The 26413-nt window shown below is 42.4% G+C and overlaps 1 protein-coding gene across 1 annotated transcript in view; it reads left to right on the top strand.

The window, feature by feature from the left end:
- The window catches only part of LOC126278881 (putative carbonic anhydrase 3), an 82582-nt gene that overhangs the window by 33767 nt on the left and 22402 nt on the right, over nt 1-26413 (top strand). Inside the window, exon 3 of the mRNA XM_049979156.1 lies at nt 22912-23136. Coding sequence (XP_049835113.1) covers nt 22912-23136 — 225 coding nt within the window. The remainder of the gene's footprint in view (nt 1-22911; nt 23137-26413) is intronic.

Genomic DNA, 26413 nt, shown 5'->3' with positions numbered 1-26413 from the left:
ACTGGTAGCCATAAAGCGTCATCCTAAATCGTACTTAATACCTTCCCAGCAAATTATTTTGAACAACGATTTCAGGAACGCACTCGAAGTGTAAATGGTTCCGATAGCGTACTTGACCTCTTAGCATCAAATAATTCTGGCCAGGAGCATCATGACAGATACAGGTATTAGTGACCGCAAGATTGTTTTAGCTAGACTGAATGCCATAACTCCGTGCGGGATTAGCCGAGCGGTCTGGGGCACTGCAGTCATGGACTGTGCAGTTGATCCCGGCAGAGGTTCGAGTTCTCCCTCGGGCATGGGTGTGTGTGTTTCCCCTTAGGATAATTTAGGTTAAGTAATGTGTAAGCTTAGGGACTGATGACCTTAGCAGTTAAGTCCTATAAGATTCCACACACATTTGAACATTTGTATACCATAAAGTACAAACCCACCAGAAATAAACTTAAAATCAATCTGTTTAGAAAAGCAGATGAAAATTCGCTTGACACCTTCCTAAGACACAGGGGACATCAAACTCATTCCATATTTTTAAATTTTCTGAAAACTTTACACACCGTTTCTCACAAGCCAGTTCGAAGTGATCTGCGTGCCTATGGAGTATCTACTCAGTTGTGTTACTGGGTTAGTGATTCCTGTCAGGAAGATTACAGCTCGAAATACCAGCGTAAAGTCATAGAGTAAAACATAAGTAATATCTGGCGTTTGCTAAGGAACTGCTATACACCTTTAGCGGGAATCCACTAAATTTCGGTTACAGTATAAATCACACGAACCTAACTGAATTAAATACTTACGGATTACAATTACCAATAACTTAAACAGGAACGATCACATAGACAATGCAGTGAGGAAAGCAAACCATAGACATCGTCTGTTATTACAACACTTAATTTAGCAAGTCTACTAAAGAGTCTGCTTACACTACACTAGTCCACCCTCTTGTAGAGTGTTAGTATGTGGTGTGGGATCCGTATCAGATACAGTTGACAGAGTTAGCGAAACAATTCAAAGAACGGCAGCTCGTTTTGTATTATCGGGAAAAAGGGGAGAGAGGGCCTAGGATTTGATACATTAATTGGAGTGTCAGTCACTAATGTAAAGGCGTTTATTGTTTGTGGTAGAACCTGCTCATGAAATTTGACTCCCAAACTTTTTCCTTAGGGTATAAAAATATTTTCTTGGCGCCAACGTACATAGAGAGAAATGATCATATTAGTAAAATAAGAGAAATCAGAGCTTGCACGGAAAAAGTTATGAGTTAGTTCTTCCCGGGCCCTGTTCAAGAGTGGAACGGCAGAGAAGTATCTGAAAGGTGGTTCGATGAACCGTCTGCCAGGCTCCTAACTGTGAATCGCAGAGTAATCATGTAGACGTAGATGAGATTGTAATATGAAGTAGTATAGTTTCGGAACCGCGCGACTGCTGCGGTCGCAGGTTCGAATCCTGCCTGGGGCATGTATGTGTGTGATGTCCTTAGGTTAGTAGGGTTTAAGTAATTCTAAGTTCTAGGGGACTGATGACCACAGCTACTAAGTCCCATTGTGCTCAGAGCCATTTTAACCAAGTATAGTTTCGTATATAGTGTTTTTAGTATTATAAAAACAACTATTAAGAATACGAAAACTGTTAGCTGTGGCGTACCACAGATATTGGTGTCACAGATATGGATTGATTATGTCCGTAATGGATATCAGAGACCTTTTCTCCATTTAATAAAATTTTAATCAAATTTGTGCAGCCATGTATAGAAGTAATAATATGGAAATTCAGGGCGTTAGGTCTGTGTTGGGCGTTAGGCGGCTTCCAAAACCTGAGGGTGGGCTGCGAATCCGAATTCGCTCCAGCCCGTTCGTCTAACTGAACAAGACAAAAATGTCTAGAATAGGTGCTCGAAAAAATGACTGAGACATTTAGCGCTTTAAGCTGGCATGTCAGCAACATTTGCTCAAAGAGCTCTACAAAAACTCAAGTTAAAAAACTAGCAAGGTAATGGCAGTGTGTCAAAGGACCCACTGAGGTATTGCTGTGCAACATCAGTACTGCAGCTGTGTGTCGTAGTCTTTGTATGATGGTCTGGTTAGCCCTGTGTCACAGTTTTTCCTGATGAAGAGTAATTACATTTACGTAAACTCGTAGAACAGATAAATTTGGAGTTCTTAAAATCCACTTTAATTACTTCAGAATCCTGTGGGTGATATGAGCATAGGAGTGTGATTGAGCATTTGTCCATCATAAATTGTTCGACCAGTCTTTTTGCAGCAAACTAAAGCTTCTGATAGGCATGAGAACAATATACTGTAACTATTGTTTAGGGAAATCAAAACTACGAAAAGTGGACAGGGAGCACAAGATTTGTGACCCGACTTATTTATAAGATGAGCATCAACGTCTATGGTCGAAATTCTAGATGAATTCTTATTCGAACAAAGAAACAGATCGATAACTTCGCCATAGGGTGTGAATGAGGATCAGTGAGGAATAACGACCGCCAAGAGGGAAAGTTTTCCTTCCGTTCGTCAGTGCGGTTACAGACCGCACTGGGAAAGTGTTGAGCAAGTAAGGCGTGGAAACTGTTTTGAGACCCCCTAGGAAGATAAATGAATGTTTTAAGATTAGTGAAACATATACGACATCCTATGGCTACACCGAGTGTATATAAAATTTCTTGTAATTGTGGTCTTGTTTATATGGGTACCATAAAAAAGGGTGTCAACACCAGTCTCATTGAACACAAGAGGAACTGCCGCCTGCGACATATGGATGAATCGACCGAAGCGGAACATCTTTACAAATCGGATGATTCTGAAACAAAATTCACTGAGACGAGTGTTATATCGAAAACATCGCATTATCATGTCCGTATGTGTAGAGAGGCTATTGTGATTTACAAACGCCGTAAGAATTTTAATATAAAAGAGGAAGGTGTTAAAGTAAGTAAAATTTGGATGTCGACACTACAACCTAAGAATGGTGGTCAATTAAATTCAGTTCAGAATGTTGGCACTAACAGAGATAATCTTGTAGCCGACGTCACGTGATTGACTGTGGTGCCTTCTACACTGATCATTCGGTGCTACCTCTATTTCTGGTTTTAGTTCGCTACTTTATCTCTGAAGATGTCTCCCGCAGTCGGAGAGGAAACGTTAGGAGGAAGTTTTATACACTGACCACGGATTATTAGCCTGGAAGCTTTAAGTGATAACGAAAATTGTTTCCTACAGTTTTTTCATATTTCATGCATGAAAAACAAGAACACACGCACCACTAGTGAGGTGTCTATAACAGTACGACGAGGTAACTGGTATAATCGAAAACATCCAACCAAGTGACGGATGGGAGATAAACCAACAGAACTTCTTTGTTGGATTCCAATAAATAAGAAGCTACGGGCTAATTAACGAAACGTATATGGCGCTAGAAAACATTCAGAACAAACACAAATACACACGCGATAAATGTCACATATTTCACAATATCTGATTCCATGTTCTGATGGACTAAATACTCTGGAAAATAGGTTTAGAGTCTCGAAATCTTTCAGATACAGTTTTTATTCGGTAAGCAATGGTACAGAATATATTTTGCTATCTTATTTCAATTTTCCTCTTCCTTTCGGAAATGTTGCGCGGCTAGAGTTACCCGAAGAAGGCCTAACACCTTCTCTTTTATCATGGCCGTCGTGATGTGAGACGAAATGTGTGAGGGAGGGTGTAACATATTACTTCGCATTTCCTGGAGGCACGCTATGCAAAGCTAAGTCTCTCTGTGATGCACAACATCTGTCTTACAATGGTATCTACTGAATTTGAACGAGCGCTTGTGTGATGCTCTTTCACTTGTCAAACAAACCCGTCACGGAATGTGCTACTCTTCATGCGTTCATTTTTTTTTTATTGATATGTCATAAAGACCTGCCCTCTTGGATTTCTATTGCGGGTCGTTTGACACAGACATTACACTGTTTTTGTTTACAACAAATTAGAAACGGACTTTATAAACACCATTGACTCCCCACTAGTATGATTGTATTCCACAAACACTCAACTTTCCTTACCTCAGCAACTACAAATGTAGTCACAAAATTTTAAGTGTCACGAAAGAACGAAGTTACGTAATTAAATTGTTGTTGATATGAAGGTACATGTCTGAAGTCCCTATAAACAATGACATGTACGCGTCAAAATACTGTAGTACGGTGCTAAAAGAACTTATACAAAATGGCGCAGCCCACTCTGAGTGACGTATCACGCGTAATCCGTTCTCGGAGCCATCGAAAATGTTGCAGTTGAGTCAAACAGGTTTAAGAGACATCTTCAGGTCACATAAGAATTCTTACCATAGTTACCAAGGATTTAAGTATGCTACAAAGTAAGCAAGTACTATTTATAGTTGTAAAGGTACCACAACAGATGCAATTACCTATTTTTTAAGACTGGCTGCAGAAGGCTGTTTTATCCACTGTCACTAAAAGTGTCTCAACATGTGTCAACTCGACGTTCGTGCGACTATTAACCGGGAACAACACAGTCTGATTTCTGTCAGTGAACAATTTCGAAAGATGGACTTCGCTGTGTCGACTTTCCCTGTGTCATTCTGCATTACGGTACGAGTATATACTAGTATAATCTTTGATGATGATGAGGATGATGTTTGGTTTGTGGGGCGCTGAACTGCGCGGTTATCAGCGCCAGCACAAATTCCCAACCTTTGCTCAGTCAAAACTCGCCACTTTCATGAATTATGATGAAATTATCAGGACAACATAAACTCCCCAGTCATCTCGAGGCAGGTGAAAATCCCTGACCCCATCGGGAATTTAACCCAGGACCTCGTGCTCGGGAAGTGAAAACGCGTCCGAGAGACAATGAGCTGCGGACTATAATCTTTGAATGACTGTATAAAATATCTTCATCGGTTTACTGATTTACTATGAGTGTTCAGTAAGTACTGCAACGCTTTTTCTTTCTTGGCCAATTTCGGTTGAAAACGTAGAATTTGTTGAGACGTCATGGGATATTCCCGCTTCAGCCCTTGTAGTTTCATGGAGTTCCGATATGTAACTGCGTTAAACATAGCTTTGAAAATGTCATCTGTAACTGAGATGCGTTCTAAGCAAATGGCTGTCTTTGAGTTTCTTTTGGCGAAAAACTGAAGCATCGCAGATATTCATAGGTACTTGCTGAATGTCTACTGAGACCCTGCAATCAACAAAAGCACGGTAAGTTGGGCGAGGAGTGTGTCGTCATTTCAACAAAGCCACACAAACCTGTCACATCTCCGGCATACCGGCCGACAACAGACAACTGTGACTCCCGCGATGTGGTCGTCGTCACAAAAATGACAATGAGCTTCTCTTTCTCCATGACATCGTAAGGGCTTACGCAAGTCTGTGCACGAGAGAAGAGCTCACAAAACTTCATTGGACTGTTGTTGCTCATCAACCCTACAGCCCTGACCTTGCACCTTCTTACTTCTATACGTTTGGCACAATGCAAGAAGCAGTACGTGGATAATGGGGAGGTTATTGGTGCAACAAGACGTTGGCTCCAACTTCGACCTGGTGATTGGTACCATACGGGCATACAAGCACTCCGAGTAATGTGGCGTAAGACAGTCGCACTTAACGGAGATTATTATGATGATTAGGGTTTTGTGACCTGAAGAGTAAGGAATAATAAGGTGTACTAAAATCCTGAATAAATACAATCTGCTTTCAGGGAAACATGTGTTGCATTAGCTGCTAAACATCCCTCGTACCTTTGATCCAAACGTCTTAGAAGATCTCTTCGGTTCAGGATACAGTACCTTACTTTAGAAGTATCGTACCTTTCTCCCACTGTTCATTTTGGCTTCGTTCAGATTCTGTGCGCCAACCATGTTTGGGCTCGTTTAAATCTGTGATGAAACTCTACTTCGCAGCAAGTTGACGACAAGGCTGTTGAACTATGGTGTCGTTGTAACTGCCGTCTGCTTCACGTCTGCTGTGCAGCGAGCTTCCTTAATTTAAGTATTAAGCGTATTTTTCTTACTTCTTCTTCGGTGTATTTTTGCTTTTAGGAAGCTTTAATTGTCGAGTGCTAGTAATAGTGTTCCATAGATTTCGTGTTTGTTTAGAATACAGTCAGAGAGAGTCCCTTTAGTCAGCCATAGTGCCAGTAGTGCTAGTGTTTGTTTTGAATAAGGTCCAGAGACAGGTAGTGCTATTTTCATTGTTTTATACAAGAAGTGTCTAGTAACTACAGTTTAGTCAACTACCAGCCGGCTTTAGTGAATTAGCAGTCTAGTTAAAATTTGATTAACTCTCTACAGTAAATTGATTTCTTAGGATGGATAGGATGTGTGACTGCAGTGTACGGACACAGGAGGAGCTGGCCACTGTTCGCGAACAGCTGAACGTGTTGATGGCCGCGGTCAGCCGTCTTCCAGCTGCTGTATCGGAGTGTAGCGGCAGTGGGGAGTCTGGTGCGTCGCATGGTACACCCCAGGTGTTATATGCCTCACCCACTGTCTCTGCTGTCGAGACATCTTCGCGGGTACCGGGCGCGGTTGCGCCACCCTCTCCCCAATGGGAGTGGCGGATTCAGCGACGATCGCGGCGGAGGGGCAATGTAGAAGCTGGCCGTGTGGCATCGCCCGCTCTGCCTGTGAGTGGACATGTGGCCAATCCTTCAGCAAGGTCCGAGCAGGCACACGGAGGGAGGGGTTTATTACTTATTGGGAGCTCCAACGGCAGGCGGCTGGTGGAGCACCTTAAGGAAATAGCGGAAATGTCGGGGAAGAAGGCCAGTGTTCACTCTTCTTGCCGGGGGGTTTCATCCGAGATGTGGAGGAGGCCCTGCCGACGGCGATAGAGAGCACTCGGTGCACCCGACTGCAAATTGTTGCTAATGTCGGCACCAATAACTCCTGCCGTCTGCGTTCAGAGGTCATCCTCAGTTCGTACAGGCGGTTGGAGGAATTGGTGAAGGCGGAAAGCCTCGCTCGCGGGGTGGAATCTGAGCTAACTACTTGTAGTATCGTTCCAAGAACCGATCGCGGTCCTCTGGTTTGGAGCCGAGTAGAAGGCTTAAACCAGAGGCTCAGAGATTCTGCGGAGATCTGGGGTGCAAATTTCTCGACCTCCGCTATCAGGTGGAGAAATGTAGGGTCCCCCTGAATAGGTCAGTTGTGCACTACACGCCGGAAGTGGCTACAAGTGTAGCGGAGTACGTGTGGAGTGCACATGTAAGTTTTTTAGGTTAGAGAATTCCCTCCCTAGGCCCGTCAAGACACCTCCTGAGACGCGGCAAGGTAGGAGTAGGAAAAATTCAATAGGGAATAACAATATTAATGTGCTAATAGCAAACTGCAGGAGCGTCTTTAGAAAGGCCCCAGAACTGCTCTCATCAATAAACGGTCACAATGCCCATATAGTACTAGGGACAGAAAGTTGGCTGAAACCAGACGTAAACATTAATGAAATCTTAAACTCTGATTGGAATGTATACCGCAGAGACAGGCTGGACAGTGAAGGTGGAGGCGTGTTTATAGCGATAAGACGTACAATAGTATCGAAGAAAATTGGCGGAGATCCGAAATGTGAAAAAATTTGCGTGAAGCTCACGGTTAAAGCAGACTCAGACATAGTAATTTGATGTCTCTATAGGCCCCCTGGCTCAGCAGCTGTTGTGGCTGAGCATCTGAAGGATAATTTGAAAAATATTTCGAGTAGATTTCCTCACCATGTTGTGGTTCTGGGTGGAGATTTTAATTTGCCGGATATAGACTGGGAGACTCAAACGTTCATAACGGGTGGCAGGGACAAAGAATCCAGTGACATTTTTTTAAGTGCTCTATCTGAAAACTACCTTGAGTAGTTAAACAGAGGACCGACTCGTGGCGGCAACATATTAGACCTTCTGGTGACAAACAGACGCCCGCATCTCGTGGTAGTGCGGTAGCGTTCTCGCTTCCCACGCCCGGGTTCCCGGTTTCGATTCCCGGTGGTGTCAGGGATTTTCTCTGCCTCGTGATGGCTGAGTGTTGTGTGCTGTCCTTAGGTTAGTTACGTTTAAGTAGATCTAAGTTCTAGGTGACTGATGACCATAGATGTTAAGTCCCATAGTGCTCAGAGCCATTTTTTTTTTTACAAACAGACCCGAACTATTTGAAACAGTTAACGCAGAACAGGGAATCAGCGATCATTAAGCGGTTACTGCATTGATGATTTCAGAAATATTGAAAAAGGTAGGAAGATATTTCTGTTTAGCAAAAGTGACAAAAAGCTGATTACAGAGTACCTGACGTCTCAACACAAAAATTTTGTCTCAAGTACAGATAGTGTTGAGGATCAGTGGACTAAGTTCAGAACCATCGTACAATATGCGTTAGATTAGTATGTGAAAAGCAAGATCGTAAGAGATGGAAACGAGCCACCATGGTACAACAACCGAGTTAGAAAACTGCTGCGGAAGCAAAGGGGACTTCACAGCAAACATAAACATAGTCAAAGCCTTTCAGACAAACCAAAATTGCGCGAAGCGAAATGTAGTGTGAGGAGGGCTTTGCTAGAGGCGTTCAATGAATTCGAAAGTAAAGTTCTATGTACTGACTTGGCAGAAAATCCTAAGAAATTTGGGTCTTATGCCATAGCGGTAGGTGGATCAAAACCAAATGTCCAGACACTCTGTGACCAAAATGGTACTGAAACAGAGGATGACAGACTAAAGACCGAAATACTAAATGTCTTTCTCCAAAGCTGTTTTACAGCGGAAGACTGCACTGTAGTTCCTTCTCTAGATTGTCGCACAGATCGCAAAATGGTAGATATTGAAATAGACGATAGAGAGATAGAGAAACAATTAAAATCACTCAAAAGAGGAAAGGCTGCTAGACCTGATGGAATACCAGTTCGATTTTACACAGAGTACGCGAAGGAACTTGCCCCCGTTCTTGCAGTGGTGTACCGTAGGTCTCTAGAAGTGCGTAGTGTTCGAATGGATTGGAAAAGGGGCACAGGTCATCCCCGTTTTCAAGAAGGGACGTCGAACAGAAGTGCAGAACTAAAGACCTATATCTCTATCGTTGATCAGTTGTAGAATGTCGGAACACGTATTATGTACGAGTATAATGACTTTTTCTGTAGACTAGAAATCTACTCTATAGGAATCAGCATGGTTTTCGAAAAAGACGGTCGTGTGAAACCCAGCTCGCGCTATTCGTCCACGAGACTCAGAGGGCCATAGACACGGGTTCACAGATAGATGCCGTGTTTCTTGACTTCCGCAAGGCTTTCGATACGGTTTCCCACAGTCGTTTAATGAACAAAGTAAGAGCATATGGACTATCAGATCAATTGTGTGATTGGATTGAAGAGTTCCTAGATAACAGAACGCAGCATGTCATTCTCAATGGAGAGAAGTCTTCCCAAGTAACAGTGATTTCAGGTGTGACTTAGGGGAGTGTCGTAGGACCGTTGCTATTCACAATATACATAAATGACCTTGTGGATGACATCGGAAGTTCATTGAGGCTTTTTGCGGATGATGCTGTGGTACAGCGAGAGGTTGTAACAATGGAAAATTTTACTGAAATGCAGGAGGATCTGCAGCGAATTAACGCACAGTGCAGGGAATGGCAATTGAATCTCAGTGTAGAAGAGTGTAATGTGCTGCGAATACATAGAAAGGTAGATCCCTTATCATTTAGCTACAAAATAGCAGGTCAGCAACTGGAAGCAGTTAATGCCATAAATTATCTGGGAGTACGCATTAGGAGTGATTTAAAAAGGAATGATCATATAAAGTTGATCGTTGGTAAAGCAGATGCCAGACTGAGGTTCATTGGAAGAATCCTAAGGAAATGCAATCCGAAAACAAAGGAGGTAGGTTACAGTACGCTTATTCGCCCACTGCTTGAATACTGCTCGGCAGTGTGGGATCCGTACCAGATAGGGTTGATAGAAGAGATAAAGAATATACAACGGAGAGCAACGCGCTTCGTTACAGGTTCATTTAGTAATCGCGAAAGCGTTACAGAGATGATAGATAAACTCCAGTGGAAGACTCTCCAGGAGAGACGCTCATTAGCTCGGTACGGGCTTTTGTTGAAGTTTCGAGAACATACCTTCACCGAAGAGTCAAGCAGTATATTGCTCCCTCCTACGTATATCTCGCGAAGAGACCATGAGGATAAAATGAGAGAGATTAGCGCCCACACAGAAACATACCGGCAATCCTTCTTTCCACCAACAATACGAGACTGGAATGGAAGGGAGAACCGATAGAGGTACCCTCCGCCACACGCCGTCAGGTGGCTTGCGGAGTATGGATGTAGATGTAGATGTAGATCTTTCTATCCCACATCTAAATCGACATATATTTATGTAAAATTGTTTGCACGATGTTCTTCAATTACAGCCATAACACTCTACATTTGAAACTCCCAGGAAGGATATTTATCGATGATTTCTGTGGTAATCTGCAGTCTCCTCCATGTCGTATTTGTTAAGCAAATAAATAGTCTTCAGTTTTTTAGTATACCTTTTAACATTTGCAGCCTCTGATTCTTAAATACTTGTGTGGTCACTAATCCACTTTTCTGTGTGTACTCAATTTCTAAATCTGTGCTTTGGCTAGCAACGCGTCTAATTCAGCATGTCGCATCTTCAAAATGATAAAGGCCCTAGATGATTCCAAATGGAGTATTTGGAGATAACGAAATAACAGTCACGGTAAGGTGTGGGAACAGTACGCACTTAAGCAAAAGTTATTGTTTGGAATTATTTAAGAAATGTAATTTAAGAACAAGTGTATCTAATACTACTTTTACTACACAAAATCAGTTTACAAATAGAAGACAATACACTGAAATTTAACAGCGATAGCACGCAATTCCCCAACCACTTCCGTAATTACACATTGCGGTTGGGGAACTGTGCCCTTGACAGGGGAGGTTATGTTAAGCATTGATGAGTGAAAATTATAGCCATTTAAATTATCTACCATTTCTGTTACGAAATTACTGAACTGAAACATATTTCGGTATTAACATGGAGTATGTAATCGCTTTCATTATTACATTCCAACAAATTTTATAATACTTATTTCTTGGATAAGTACTCATCACGAACACAGTCTTACGGTCTATTCTGCAGTGCACAGAGTACGATTCCTGTCACAGAATGCAAGATAACTGTAGCGCAAATTCTTGTCTTTACCTACACCTACAGGGATGTAGCGTACCTCATTACATTCTTGAGTTACGTAATATAGACAGTGGTTCCGAAACATCAGTAAATTGTCTTACGGTCGTCTTCGTCATCATAAAAAATACTGGTAACGTCTGCTACATCCGATGACTCTGGTATTTCCACATTAATTCTGGTTTTCTTCTTAGTTTTTCTGGCTGCTCTGTAAAACAAACTTGTACAACTTTCCCTCCTGTGCTCTTCCATTGCACAATTACGCACAGTTTGCTATTACGCACTGGCGAAATCACATTCTGTATCTCAATATGGTACCTTTAGGAAACAACTCCGTCTATATGAAATGAATTACAGGTGGTAACAACACATTCATAGAAAAGGTCAACTTTAATATCTGCTATCTAACTTTTTTACTTTCTGCCTGCTGAATATAGCTAGCAATTACCGTGTTTGTTACGTACAGAAATCACAAGAGTGCAGCAGTTATCAGAGGTCATTATGTGTTCAAAAATGGCTCTGAGCACTATGGCACTTAACGTCTGAGGTCATCAGTCCCCTATAACTTAGAACTACTTAAACCTAACTAACCTAAGGACATCACACACATCCATGCCCGAGGCAGGATTCAAAACTGCGACCGTAGCGGTCTCGCGCTTCCAGACTGTAGCGCCTAGAACCGGACGGCCACTCCGGCCGGCTCATTATGTGTCACACGAGCTTCAAGTACTGAATGCTCAGGATAACTTGTTTTATACAATTACCCTATACCGCCAATTCGTGTGGTTTGTAACCCTAAATCAGCAGAAACTGTGTGGGATGCATTTAAAAGCGGAATAGTTTTCTGCATTGCTGTCCGTGTCACGCCCTGCAATAACAATAAAAAAATCATCTCTGATGTGAACATGGCACATTATTCCGTATGAATTTATAAGAATTTGTTGTTGTGTCGAAGTCCAGTATAGAAAGGAGACGAAATGGATCGTAATGACTGGGATATATTTTCTATTTTGTATGATAAATGCTCTCTTGCTATAAGTGCGGATGAATGTACGTGTATGTCAATAAACAATCACGTAGATTAAAACTCTACGTGTGGTATGACACTCCGTCTTCAGGCCACGAGTGGCCTACCGGGACCATCCGACCGCCGTGTCATCCTCCGAAGAGGATGCGGATAGTAGGGGCGTGGGGTCAGCACACCTCTCTCCCGGTCGTTATGATGCTATTCTTGACCGGAGCCGCTACTATTCGGTTGAGTAGCTAGTCAATTGGCATCACGAGGCTGAGTGCACTCCGAAAAATGGCAACAGCGCATGGCGGCTGGATGGTCAATCATCCAAGTGCCGGCCACACCCAACAGCGCTTAAAAATATCTAGGTGTAAGGATGCAAAAAACGACGTGAAATGGAACTGTCGTGTAAGGACGTTAGTAGGGACGGTGGATGGTTCCGTTTCATGGGAAATTTCTAGGTAAGTGTAACTCACTTATAAGGAAAACAGCGTACAGAAGACTTGTGCGACACATTCTTGAGCTATGATGGAGTGTTTGGGATCGCCACCACGTCGAATTAAACGAACAAATCGAAGCAACTCAGAATCGACCTACTTTATTTGTCGCTAATAGGTTCGATCAACAGGTAATGCTCCTTGAACACAAATTAGAATCTCTGGATGTAACCCTGCCACTACTATTGTAATTTAGTATGCATTTACATGAATAACTTTTATCTTGTCTCTATGTTGCCACTTGCATAGCCCTCTTACTAAAATTTAGTTTAATTTACAAGTTAAGTACACTAAGGGAGGATAGTCCTGTTAACAAGAAAAGCTAATGAATAGAGCTACCCATTTTACAGGATTTGACAGTGTGTTGTGTCTAATGGATAAATAAATTACACTTTTCACTTCTTTTCCTAAGGTCTTACCCAACGGTTAGAAAGAAATGTAGTATGAATATTATTATACTGAATCTAGGACAACTCTATTCCTGGTTTATTTAGTGGTTTAAATATGTAAACGGAGAAACATTTTAAAAGCAGAAGTATGAATTTCACCTACTTTCTTGAACTGTTTAATTGGTTTTTCAAATAAATGTTACTCCACTTAAAGAATGTTGGACTACACCCTTATACAGTATGTTTCTAAAAGACAAAAGCCCAGTAGATAAATTCAAGGAAGCTAAATAAATTTGGCCAGCGGGAACGTTTCGAAAAGCACGTTTTGTAATCAACAAGCTTAAATGCTAAAATACTTAGATACTAAAGCAGACACTTTTTATGCTGAACCTTTCACTTCAATAAATTCTCTTTCCTACTGAATTTTACTTTCAAAAGGTATTACTCTCCGAACTAAGTCTGTATATTCTTTTAATTGATTTTAATAACTTCGATCACTCTGACTGAATTTTACGTAATTTAAGTTTTACTAAAACACTTTGCAATAGTTAAGAAAACTTTCTCATTATTTCCACAAAAACAATTTAAATGGTGAATCAGGATACTCGGGTTAATCAAACACCAGGAATGAACCCTTCACAGATGTATGATTAGGATGAAATAACAGTGTGAACCAGATTCTTCAAATTTCAAGAATTATTATTAAAACACAGTTTAATTTATTACTTCACGATGTAAAAAGTAAAATACAAATAAATCTCATCTAAAAGCTGTAGGCTTGGGTGTGGTGAACAATAGTGGCTACACTCCCATACTACGGCCTCCAAGTATATTGCAGTATGGGCTTAGTTTCTCCTCAGGGCGTCGTTCAGTTTTACATACAGTAGCCCAACAACTCGCAGCTATGTCGTAAGCACTTTGTAGTCTTCTTCCGAGGCTTTTTTGTGCAAATTTGCGGGCAAAGTTTCTCCTGCTCCACAAAGGTGTTGCCTCAAACACTGGTTCCTACAGACTGTGTAGCTTACCTCCCGTGCTTGCAACGGGTAGCGCGCCCATTCGACGCTGCCACCTTTTCCACTCATCAGAGCCGCTTTCGTTTTAAACAAAAGCACTAAGGCTATTACATAACACCTATTTCTTACATTGTTCCTAAGCGTGATCATTTCTTACAGTTGTCATTTTTACATCTACGTGAGTATTTTATACATGCAAATATTTTTAAATACAAGTATCATCAGAAAATTAATGAACCTAATAAACAATTTACATAGTATTTTACATACCTTACTGACATACAATGCAAAGAACTTCAGTCTCCAGTATAGTACACTTTACATTACATATACAGAAAATGTAGTACCAATATTCGAAAATTTTAAAGCAAAAAATTATAAAAAAATACAGATGAACTAGAAACAAATAGAAAGTTTAGAGAACAGGGATTTGCGGCTGACTACAGGACGTTTAACCCGCTGCCAACATATATATCGGCGTAAAGACTGCAAAATCAAGATAAGAGCGAAGGAAGCATATGAACAGTAGCGTTTCAATCACTCTCATTGCTATTGGAACAGGACAGGAAATTGCCAATAAGGGTATAGGAGACCCCCCCGCCATTCACCGCATGGTGACTTGAGGAGTATGATGATGGAAACGTTGTTCATAACACTAAATGTAAATCAATTCAATTTACATGATCTGACATGTCTTTCAATTTTCTTTTAATATGGGAGATTAGCGAAGAACTATCTACAGTATAAGAAAAAATTACCCAAGATCGTTGTACATCAAAAGGAAAAATTAGCCAAGAACGTTGTATATCAAAAGGAAAAGAATGTGAAAGGAAACGTATATATTTACTTTCATATCATTTGCCATGCAGACACAGTTTACTGTCTTAAAGAAAATTTAGATGTGTCATTGGTATCAAGCGGTTATTCGATGTCAAAAGTGGCCCCATGTTATCGTTGACGCTGTGTTGTTATCATCATTATTGCTAATTGATCTTCGGTGTCTCATTTTCGTTCGTATTAGTATAGACGGTGAACATTAATAAAATCGACACACTTCAAGGACGGATCCCTGACTGGACAGGAAGGAAAAAAGTTCCTATGATCATGTGTCTGGAATTTCGTAATTGTCAGGGTAGCTGATGCTGACAAGTGAAAACTCCGCTGACCATGTATTGCATTCCATGGGCGTCGCAGGATGTGTGAGTGACGCAGCGTACTGCAAGGATCAGAATGGTCCGGTATTCATGTCGGGAACAAGCCGAGGTGGTGTTCGTGCACGGCCAAGCACATAAAACAGTAGCGGGCCAGCACGGCTGTACCAAAGCAAGTATCCTTACAAACACCAACATCATCACACAACATCCGGAGCCCATCTTGAGCGTTTGTGTGATCATGTGTCCTTTCAGACAGACGAATCTTTTTGTCGTTTTGCGGTCATTCATCCGTGTCGTCACTTTCATCTGAGCTGAGTTTGTTTGCAAACAAGCTGCTGTGACTTGCCATGTGTATCGCCAGTCTTCAAAAATTATGTACCCTAATCTTCGTATTTCATTGCTTAAACTATTTCTTCTTTGCCCGGACATCTGAACTTCACCCTCTTATTAGTAGTTGAAGATCAGATTTGTGCACAAAGAAGAAGTAGTTTAAACGATGAAATACGAAGGTTAGGGTACACAATTTTTGAAGACTGGTGATATACATGACAAGTTGCAACTTGTTCGCAAACAATCTAACGCTCAGATTAAAATGATAATACGGCGGCATGAACGCAAAACGACAAGAAGTAAATTAATTAAAAAATCATGTAGGTGCAATCATAACAAAAATAGGAAAATCGTTAACCCAATAAATCACGAACAAAGGAGATGCTAGCTCTGCCTTACTACCCTGACACGTCATTCTGTTCCGAGAGGCTGCTCAATCACCCTACGCCAAAGGCAATACTCGAATGTGAAACGGAGTAAGCAGAATGCTCTAGCAGCCGCTGTCAGCTCCCCAGAGTTTGGAGTCACAACTTCTCACTCAAACAGTTACCCATCTAGCGTCATGAGTATGAGAGCATCCTGTTCCAGTTCTCACGACGAGCAGAAAGCACTACGGAGAATTTAATCTGGACCTTCCCAATGACAGTCAGATACTCCGAACACTCAGCTACGAAGAGGGACGTACAACAGAAAAATAAGGAACATGAATGCACCACTTACACAAAACATGATCATAGGTATTTTTCTAGTTAAAAAATGGTATTCCATTTTTGTGACACTGAGTGAGGTACATGACACATGTCTGCTACCGCTAAAAACGATGAATTGTATGAATACATTATTATCCATTGGTCTATGGTAGATGTGTTATTTTGTTCCGTAATTTCACTTAAGACTCTTACAGTCCCAGACGCTTTTTGATCTATCTGTCATTGAAGAGCGATTGATAAAGCAAAGTTACATGTGGGTGGTGAGGCTGAAGAATCATCATTAATTATGTGACTTCGTGGAGACTGTTCTTTCGGACAGCCATTCATGGACTTCATGTTCCAAAACAACGATGCAATTTTTATGCATGACAGTGCGGCATGTCCGAACATTCTAGACAGTTCGAGCGGATCATTTGACCACTCAGCTCGTCCGACATGAGTCCCATTGTACAAATATGGGGCATAATCGAGAGATCAGTAGAAAATCCTGCAACGGAAACACTTTCGCAATTACGGGCGTCTATAGAGAAAGCGTGGCTTAGTATTTCAGCAGGGGAATTACCACTCTAGAAGTTGAGTCCATGACTCATCGCACTACGCCCGGCAAAAGGAAGCCAGACATGATATTAGGAAATACCCCATGAGTTTTTTTCACCTCAGTGTATGTAAAATTACCCGCAGATTTTAGGGAGAAAATAATTGCTTTTCAGACAATCGGCCCTACATGCTGTCTCCAACAGACCAACATCCAGTCTCTTGGCCTCAGATAATGTTTTATTCGTTTGTGATACTGCTTTTTGTTCACTACTTTACTCTGTGTGTGCTAAAGCTTGCCGTGGCCTTTACTTCTATATCTACACGTCAATCCAAATCTACATCCAGATCTATACTCTACAAACCACCTTATGGTGTGTAAGGGAGGGAACTTCTGGTGTTTTTTATCTTTTCGCCACCTCTGCGTTGCATTCACGAATGATACTCAAGAATCACCTCTGTCGATACAACCTCGTGTGAGCTCTAATATATCTCATCTTTTCATCAAATCATGTAGCTAGATGAACATGGAAATTATTAAATTATTTCCTGACTCCTCTTGGAGCATAAGTTCTAAGAATTTCAGTAGTAAACTTCTCTGTGATGCACATCATCACACTTGTAGCGTCCACTACTAAAGATTGTTGAGCATTTCCGTAACGCACTTTCCACGAAACTAAACGGCCCAGTGACGAAAGGAAGCCTCAGACCGATGAACTCTGGACTCGGTTGAATAAGAGTTTTGTAAGCCACTTCTATCGTGATTCAGTTTGTTTTTTATTTTTATTTAATCCAATAATATCATACATAAAAACCCATCACCCTATACATTAGTGGGTCTTAACATGTACAATACAGTTCAATGATATTTAGCAGCATTTCCTAATTCTGGTTTTAATCTCCTTTCATGCTACAGGAAGTGAAGAGCTAGTTGTTCAATGGGTAAGAACTAATCTCTCCTCTAATCTAACTATTCTAGAAGCTACTTCCTGCAGCCTTACAGGGTTGCCAGTTATTTTATAAACCTACTTTTTTGGCCGTGCCCACCGAGCTATTCCCAGTGGGCGTGCCCCTGGCACCGGGCTGGCCTTTACAAAATCACTGCAGGTTCTGTTTGGTGATATCCTAATCTATTTCCTACTGAGAATTATCTATCTACTTGGTCACTATCGGTGTGTAGTTGTCACGTTGGGGTGTTTGCGCACCTTCCCCCTGTTCTAGGACGTGGCGGTTCCTACCATCACGGCGATTGGCCAGTCCACGCCCTGGCGGAATGGGATAGGTCGCATTGAATCGGGTCGTGATTAATTGTTCATGTGAATTCCCTACGTTATTCTCTCAGGGCTTCTGCCTATACCTCGCTGGCAAGGCATTTTATGATATCAAATGTGGTCAGGTTTCTAATTAAGTGATAGGTGTCATTGTTTGGTAGCTGGTTTCTTAGGTCGCTGGCTACGTGATCTAAGATAGGACACTCCTAGATCATGTGAGCCGGAGTATCCGGTTCGGCTCCGCAGTCACACGAGGGGGTAGCCCTTTTCCCGAACCGGCGAAGATATGCCGGGTATGGTCCATGACCTGTGAGGAAGTGCAGCAGTCCCGTACTTGGCAGGAAATGCGAGAGGTGGAGACGTTCGTTGAAGTCCTTCTGCCTGTTTCCTCTCTGTCCCAGAGTTCCTGCCATAGCACCTCCCAAATGCTCTCAGTTTTTTTCTATTTCTCCCCTTCTTACTCAATACCATGCCGCCTGCTCCCGAATTTTAATATCCAGGGGCACATCCCCACGAGTATCAGTAGTGGCCCTCCCGGAGATGTTCTGTATGCTCCGATGGAGCGTAGAAGCACGTTGCGCTGCGCCCTCATCACGGCCATATCAAGTACGACCCTCGTGATCCTGTGTGCCCAGACTCCGGAACCGTAACCCACGATGAATGCAAGAATGGTGTTATGGTATAACTTTATGAGTTCTGGTGGAAGGTGATATCTTCTGTGTCTTGTGATGATGAGGTTGTTCTGAGCTTCTAATGATCTTTGGATTGCCGTTTCGATGTGCTTAGCAAAACTCCATCTTTCATCAATTACCACTCCCAGACACCTGGCCTCGCGACGCCGAATTACTGGTGAGCCCTCGATCCTCACTGTTGGATTCGTGGCCAATTGCCCTTTCAGTAATAAGTATGTCGACTTGTTAGGCACTATAGTCATTTTAGTTTTGTGGGACCAATCGGTTAGTTCACCTTAAATTCTCGCAATGGATCTCTATGTGTTACGAGATTTTCCTCGTATCTGTTTCAAACTGTCATTCCAGTTTTAGTCGCCGCGAATGGTTACCCCTATGTTTTTACAGTAGCTGATGTTGCCTGTGACCCGTCACCAAAAGTGTAAACGAAGAGTTGTGGATTTCTTGGCCTATTTATGCGCTACCGGCTATGCGCTACATTTATTTACGTTTAGGATCATGTTCCACTCCTTACAAAATGGTTCAAATGGTTCTGAGCACTATGGGACTCAACTGCTGTGGTCATTAGTCCCCTAGAACTTAGAACTACTTAAACCTAACTAACCTAAGGACATCACACACATCCATGCCCGAGGCAGGATTCGAACCTGCGACCGTGGCAGTCTCACGGTTCCGGACTGCGCGCCTAGAACCGCGAGACCACCGCGGCCGGCCACTCCTTACACCAATAAATGATCTTCTGCAGGTCTTCCTGCAGTTCGCTACAGTTTTTTCGCACTGCTCTCTTCCTACAGCCAACAGCATCTTCCGCAAGGAGTCTTACTGAGAATCCAACGTTACTGACTAAATCGTTGATACATATTGTGAACAATAACGTCCCTGCAACATTCCACGTTCCCGAGAAGTTAGCTCCATATCTGTCGATTACATCAGTTAAGCATGGTGTCTTCGGTCTCCAAGGGAGTCATGAATCCAATCGACTTTTAAGATGACCATCGGCAGTGACCATGTTCGCGGATTTCCACCATAACTGCTGCCTTACGGATAAAAGCGTGCGCGTTTGCAGGAATCTGTGGGTTATTTGCGGGTCTCCACAATCGTTTCTCTGTACTTAAAAATTATAGGACAACACCAAGTTTATTATACACTTTTGGTAAAACTGCGTTACGTGCGGCCGGTGAACGAAATTACATCAATCGGCTTAACACGTCTACTGTAATGTTGGCTGAAAACTAGAACGCTATGAGGATTCTTGAGATATTGGCTCGGTGCAGATAAAGCGGAAACCTGTTTCCTCTGGCGATCACGTGAGGCACATGAGGCAGATTGCAAGGCTCCACCGTGCCGGCACATTTTGATTGTTCATAACAAGCCACAGTGCTCAGCGGTATCCCTGCCCATTTGATTGTTTATCACCAGACGTCTACTTTTCTAAAGAAGCATGAATTGCTGAAAGACATTTCATTGGAGTTTCCAACAGCTATTTTTATTGTTTCTGATTGTGGAGTGCCACTTCGAAAGTCGGACTGTGTAGCGCACTGGAAAATGCTTTATTTACTGTTAAAAAAGATTTCGGGCTTGCAGCCGGTCGTCGTAAACTTCATTGCACGATATTTCGGCTGGACAACTGCCAGCCATCTTCAGGTGAACTGAACAAGGACTTTATTTGTTGTTAACATGCGCTGGGACAAAATATGGCTACATGTTTTTGATCCTGGTTTTTAAATACGCATTCTATTTCCATCCTCCATGTACCTGCCTTAAATCTAATCCATGTTACATTTGCCGTAACGGAATTCAGTTTTGCAAATTTTGGAAATCCAGTACAACGTAATAAGTAGCGTTACGAATTTTTGCAATTTTCTTTGCCTAATCTCACTGCTGTTTGTTAATCACATACCCCAAAAATAATGTTCGGTACGAAAGCTGTGTATCTGTCAAAGTTTTTATCAGTATACTGAAAATTGTACGATACGGTACTTGCGACAATGAAAAGAGTAAAAGGTCCACACAATTTAGTACTATCGTATTTGATGTAGGTACACTGAAATGACAAAGAAACTGTTATAGGCATGCCTATTCAAATACAGAGATATATAAACAGGCAGAATACGGTGCGGCAGTCGGCAACGTCTATATAAGACAATAAGTATCTGGGGCAGTTGTTAGATCGATTACTGCTGCAACGGCGGTGGTTTATCAACAATTAAGTAAGTTTGAACGTGGTGTTATAGTCGGCGCACGAACGATGGCACATAGCATCTCTGATGTAGCGATAAAGTGGAGACTTTTGCTGTAGGTCCATTTATCGAGTAAACCGTGAATATCAGGAATCAGGTAAAACATCAAATCTCTGACATCGCTGCGGCTGGAAAAAGATCCTGCAAAAATGCGACCACCGACGACCGAAGAGAATAGTTCAGTGTGATAGAGTTCAAGCGTTCTGCAAATTGCTGCAGATTTGTAAGCTGGGCCATCAACAAGAGTCAGCGTGCGAACTATTCAACGAAACATCATAGATACGGTAATAGTGTACCCTTGAAGACCGCACAACACAAAGTTTTACGCCTCGCCTGGGCCCATCAGCCTTGACGTTGCTATGTTGATTGGAAACATGTTGCCTGGTCGGACGAGTCTCGTTTCAAACTGTACCGAGTGGATGGACGTGTACGGGTATGGAGACATCCTCACAAATCCATGAACCCTGCATGTCAGCAGGGGACTGTTCAAGCGGCTGGAGGCTCTGTAATGGTGTGGGGCGTGTGCAGCTGGAGTAATATGGGACCCCTTACAAGTGTATATACGACTTTGATATGTAACACGTACTTAACCATCCTGTCTCAACACCTGCATCCATTCATGTCCATTATACATTCTGACGGACTTGGGCAGTTCCAGCAGGACAATGCGACATCCCACACTTAGAGAATTGCTACAGAGTGGCTCTAGAAACACTCTTCTGAGTTTAAACACTTCCTCTGGCCAGCAGTGTGCCAGACATGAACATTATTGAGCATAACTGGGATGTCTTGCAATGTGCTGTTCGCAAGAGATTTCCACCCCCTCGTACTCTTAACGGATTTATGGACTGCCCTGCAGGACTCAAGGTGTCAGTTCCCACCAACACTGCTTCAGACATTAGTCGTGACCATGCCACGTCGTACTGCGGCACTTCTGCCTGCTAGCGGGGGCCCTACACGATATTAGGCAAATGTACCAGTTTCTTTGGCTCTTTAGTGTATGATAAACCAACTTTGCTACTAACATTTAACAGTTTGCAAAATAGGACAACTAGTACCACGACTTCATTTGACTTCTTATTGCCTGCGAATATGTTCCAGGGAAATATTCGCAAACTCTGCTTCGGTAGATGCGACAGTATGTTATTATCTGCTGTCTGTATCAAGAAAATAGTAGTAAACGTTGTATTAAAATACGGTTCTCTAAATTGCGAGACCCATGCGCAAAATGCTTGAAATCAAATACGAAATTTCTTCTCATCAGATTGTTTTCGACGTAAATAATAAATGGCTGGTTCAAATGACTCTGAGCACTATGGGATTTAACTTCTGAGGTCATCAGTCCCCTAGAACTTAGAACTACTTAAACCTAACTAACCTAAGGATATCACACACATCCATGCCCGATGCAGGATTCGAACCTGCGACCACAGCGGTATTGCGGTTCCAGACTGTAGCACCTAGAACCGCTCGGACACCCCGGCCGGCAAATAAGAAATAAATACGTTTCGTGCCACTATCATATGAAAAAAAAAGTTTTCATGAGGTACAACATTACTGTCGTTGAAGGACGTTCACCATTAATCCGCATCACGTCCTATTAGAGACTTCAGCAGACGAAAATTCGGGCAGGTATAGGCCTTTTCTCAGAGCAGTGGTGGTTTATGTGGCTTCACAAAACTTTAATACCTCCTGATGCGGAGCCGGATAAGAAATTTGCTGATGCGGGTAATGGAATTGCGGATGAGGATATCACTTTTCTTATGTGCGCAAACGTGTATGGTCCATCCTGAGGATGCCATTGTTATAAGGAAATAGCACCAGAATCTAAGCCTTTATTATACTCCAGCAACAAGTGGAACCAGAGCCGTGCCTTGTGGTGTATAGGCGGTGATGGAGGACAACCCGTACCTGGACCCGGTGGTGCAGGCGCTGCACCAGGTGAGGCGACCCGGCTGCTGCACGCAGCTCATGCCCTTCCCGCTGGACTGGCTGTCACCGCCCATGGAGCAGTCTTACCTCTCCTACAGCGGCTCGCTCACCAGGCCGCCCTGCAGTGAAGGCGTCCTCTGGATCCTCCGCCCGCACCCGCTCACTATCTCCAGTCGGCAGGTACCTACACGTAAAAGTTGTATTTACACTGGACGAGTCTCTCATCGTGAAGCACTCCACGTCTCGTCTCCGATGGGGCTGGTGCAGAAAGGAGCTGGGACACGACACGCAAAGTGCTGCTTAACGTAAATTACGATTGCATCGCCCTCCAGCCTTGGTTGCAAATACGCTAATCACGAAGTTACTGGGTTACAGCATACAAGGTGGCGCACGAAATGTGTTACTATTTTGTTTTTGGATATAAACTTTATTATCAATACAATCTGAAAGTAAGATATACTACAATGAAGAGCCGTCCATGGAGATTTGTTCTAACTCAGCACATGCTCAAAATGTCCAAAATTTCGTTTCCTAACTTCCTTCAAACGAAAACTGAAGTTAGTAATAAGCCTACGGCTCATGTCTTCCGTAATTTTACTGCAACCTTGAAGAATAAGTCCTCTGAGCTCCATTAAATCACCTGGACGTTTCGCAAAAAATTTTTCCTTTAGGTACCCCCAAAGGAAAAAGTCACATGGATTGAGGTCTGGACTATTGGGGGGCCAGTTTTGTCCGTCATTGAAGCGACCTTGAAACCTGATCCGCATGTCGAAATGCTCGTGTAAAAACTCCAACACAGTGTTTGCCGTATGTGGCCCTGCTCCATCTTGCATGAACCACTGCGTGTTGGGCCAGGCAGTAGCAAGAAGCTGTGGAATGAAGCTATTGCGAAGCATGCTCTAATAACGCTCGCTGTATACAGTTTTTTCAAAGAAAAAGGGCCCAATAAGTCCGTGACTGGAAATTGCTGCCCACGCTGTAATTATCGGAGCATAATGTTGTCGTTCATGAAGCACTTGTTCGTTTTCAGTGGCTGGAAAGCGTACTTTTTTTTTGTTAACCACACCGTCTAAAAGAAAATGCGCCTCGTCTGAAAACCAAGCGTTGTTGAGACTTTCTTCCCTATCCTCCGCCCACTGAGCAAACAGTACTCTCTGCTGTTGTGTTTTTCAGTGAGCTTCTGTGCACAGGTCATCTTGTATAGGTACATATGGAAGTCAGTTTTAAGAATACGTTGAACGGAGCGTCTGGATATTCCCAGTTGCACTGCTGCCATTCTACTCGATTTCCCGGGACTTCTCTGTGCAGCAACTCGTACCGCTTCAATATTCTCCAGCGAACAAACAGGCTTAGGCCGAGGTCGCTTCGCTTCCCATACTGTTAATTCTAGTACAAATGTATCGTACAGCCTGTCGATGGTCTTCTTGCAAAGGACCCATCGTGTGTTAAACTGTTGCGGAAAACGCCTCTGCGTCACGAGAAGGCTTTTCGTTTCATGAAAAAGTAACACAATTGCCGATCGTTGCTGTGTGTCTTCCATTGTCAGCCATTGCTCCTTACTAGTCTCCTAGCAACAGTATAGTAAATTAGAGGTTATTTCGTAACTCATTAGTTTTTCCAAGCTCTGCTGGTACTGCTGTAGATATCCGAGTGGGATATATAATCTGCTTCGTAAATTGTGAAAGAAACAACTGGTAACACATTTCGTGCGTCACCCTATAACTAGGTTGCGTTTTGCCGTAATTTTAATAAGCACAACTGATACACATAACAGAGACTTCAGTCATCAATGTTGTATTCTCCTTCACTATTTAGAACAGTCTTCCAACGCTACGGTAACTTGTCGATTCCGCGACTGTAGAAACCACATGCTTTTGAGGCGAGGAACTCGTCCAGTCATATCTGAGCGCATTCACCTCCAGAAAGGAAGTTTCTTGGAGGTTCTTTGACAGGGAGTGTAAAAGATAAAAATCTGAGGATACAAGATGAGATGCATAAAGTGGGTACGAAATTACTTTCCAGTCCAACTCGTGTATAACGTCTTTATCAATCTGGCAGATTACTGGCGGTCGTTATCATACCGTAGAATAGTTTCACGCAGTCTTTGCTGTTCGCAGTTCTTGGACTGCACCAGTAAAGTGTCTCAGCTGTTCACAATAAACGTCAACCACGATAGTTATACCTCGGGGAATCAATTCGTACAACACCACAACGTAGCTCTTCCAGCACACACATAACATTATCTTTTGTGGATGCTTGCAGGTTTTTGTATGGGGAGCTGCTGCGTTATTTGCTCTCAGCCAGTCATTCCTTTTCATTATGTTCTAAATCTACATCTAGGTCAATACGCTGCAAATCACATTTAAGTGGGTGGCAGATGCTTCATCAAACCACCTTCACAGTTTTCTTTATTCCAATCTCGTTTAGAGCTCGGACAGAACGAACACCTACATCTTTCCGTACGAGCTCTGATTTCCCTCATTTTATCATGGTGATCTTTTCTCCGTATATAGTTCGCTGTCAACAAAATATTTTGGCATTCGGAGGAGAAATTTCGTGATAGAAATTTCGTGAGAAGATTCCATCGCAAGGAAAACCGCCTTTCTTTTATTGACGTCCAGTCCAAATTCTGTATCATTTCAGAGACACTCTCTCCCATTTTTCGCGATAATACAATACGTGCCACCCTTCTTTGGAGTTTTTCGATGTACTCCGTCAGTCCTATCTGGTAAGGATCCCACACTGCACAGCATTATTCCAAAAGAGGACGGAAAAGAACATAAAGACACAATTTCTCGTCACCTGTTACTAAACAGCATAGGAATGGTCGGTTTTATTTATGAGTCAATTGACGACGAGCAAGCAAAGATTCATGTATGGCCAAGCGGAGATATTTTAGATTTTAGCTTAGAGCACACTTGATTTTTAACCTTCCCCATTCCATGAAAGTGTCGTACGATGACGCAAGGATCACAGATGATCACATCTGCCAGTTCTAGAGTGCAGTGAAGGAGAAAATTGTGGATTAATGCGTTTAAACGATCTTAATCAAACCCCGAAGGTCTTCCTGAAAGTGGAGAGTCACTAGTGACAAAGCGAACCTTCTTAAAACGAAAAAAAGATTTTCTTACCTTGCTGTGTTCAGTGACATTATCTCTTTCACCACTCGGCACTCCATTTTGTAGGCTTCGCGGCTCCACTCACTCTGTCCACATGACAAAATTACAACTTGTAAACTTAAGGAGGGATGTAATGGAAAATGTAAACATTTATTTAAATAATCACTACAGTCATATTTATTAATGTGTAAATTTAAAATTTTGCATGTGATGTGTAAAGCAAAAGAGCTTTGTTTCAACGGAAAAATATAATAAAATATGCAGGAATAATATTTTGTTAAGAAATTAAAATTTTTAGTTCTTTTATTGTGTTTTATATAAAAAGCCAGGACTCAAAT

The sequence above is a fragment of the Schistocerca gregaria genome, chromosome 6, assembly GCF_023897955.1.
Source record: "Schistocerca gregaria isolate iqSchGreg1 chromosome 6, iqSchGreg1.2, whole genome shotgun sequence".
Classification (NCBI taxonomy): domain Eukaryota; kingdom Metazoa; phylum Arthropoda; class Insecta; order Orthoptera; family Acrididae; genus Schistocerca; species Schistocerca gregaria.
This window is presented reverse-complemented; position numbering and strand designations above follow the sequence as displayed.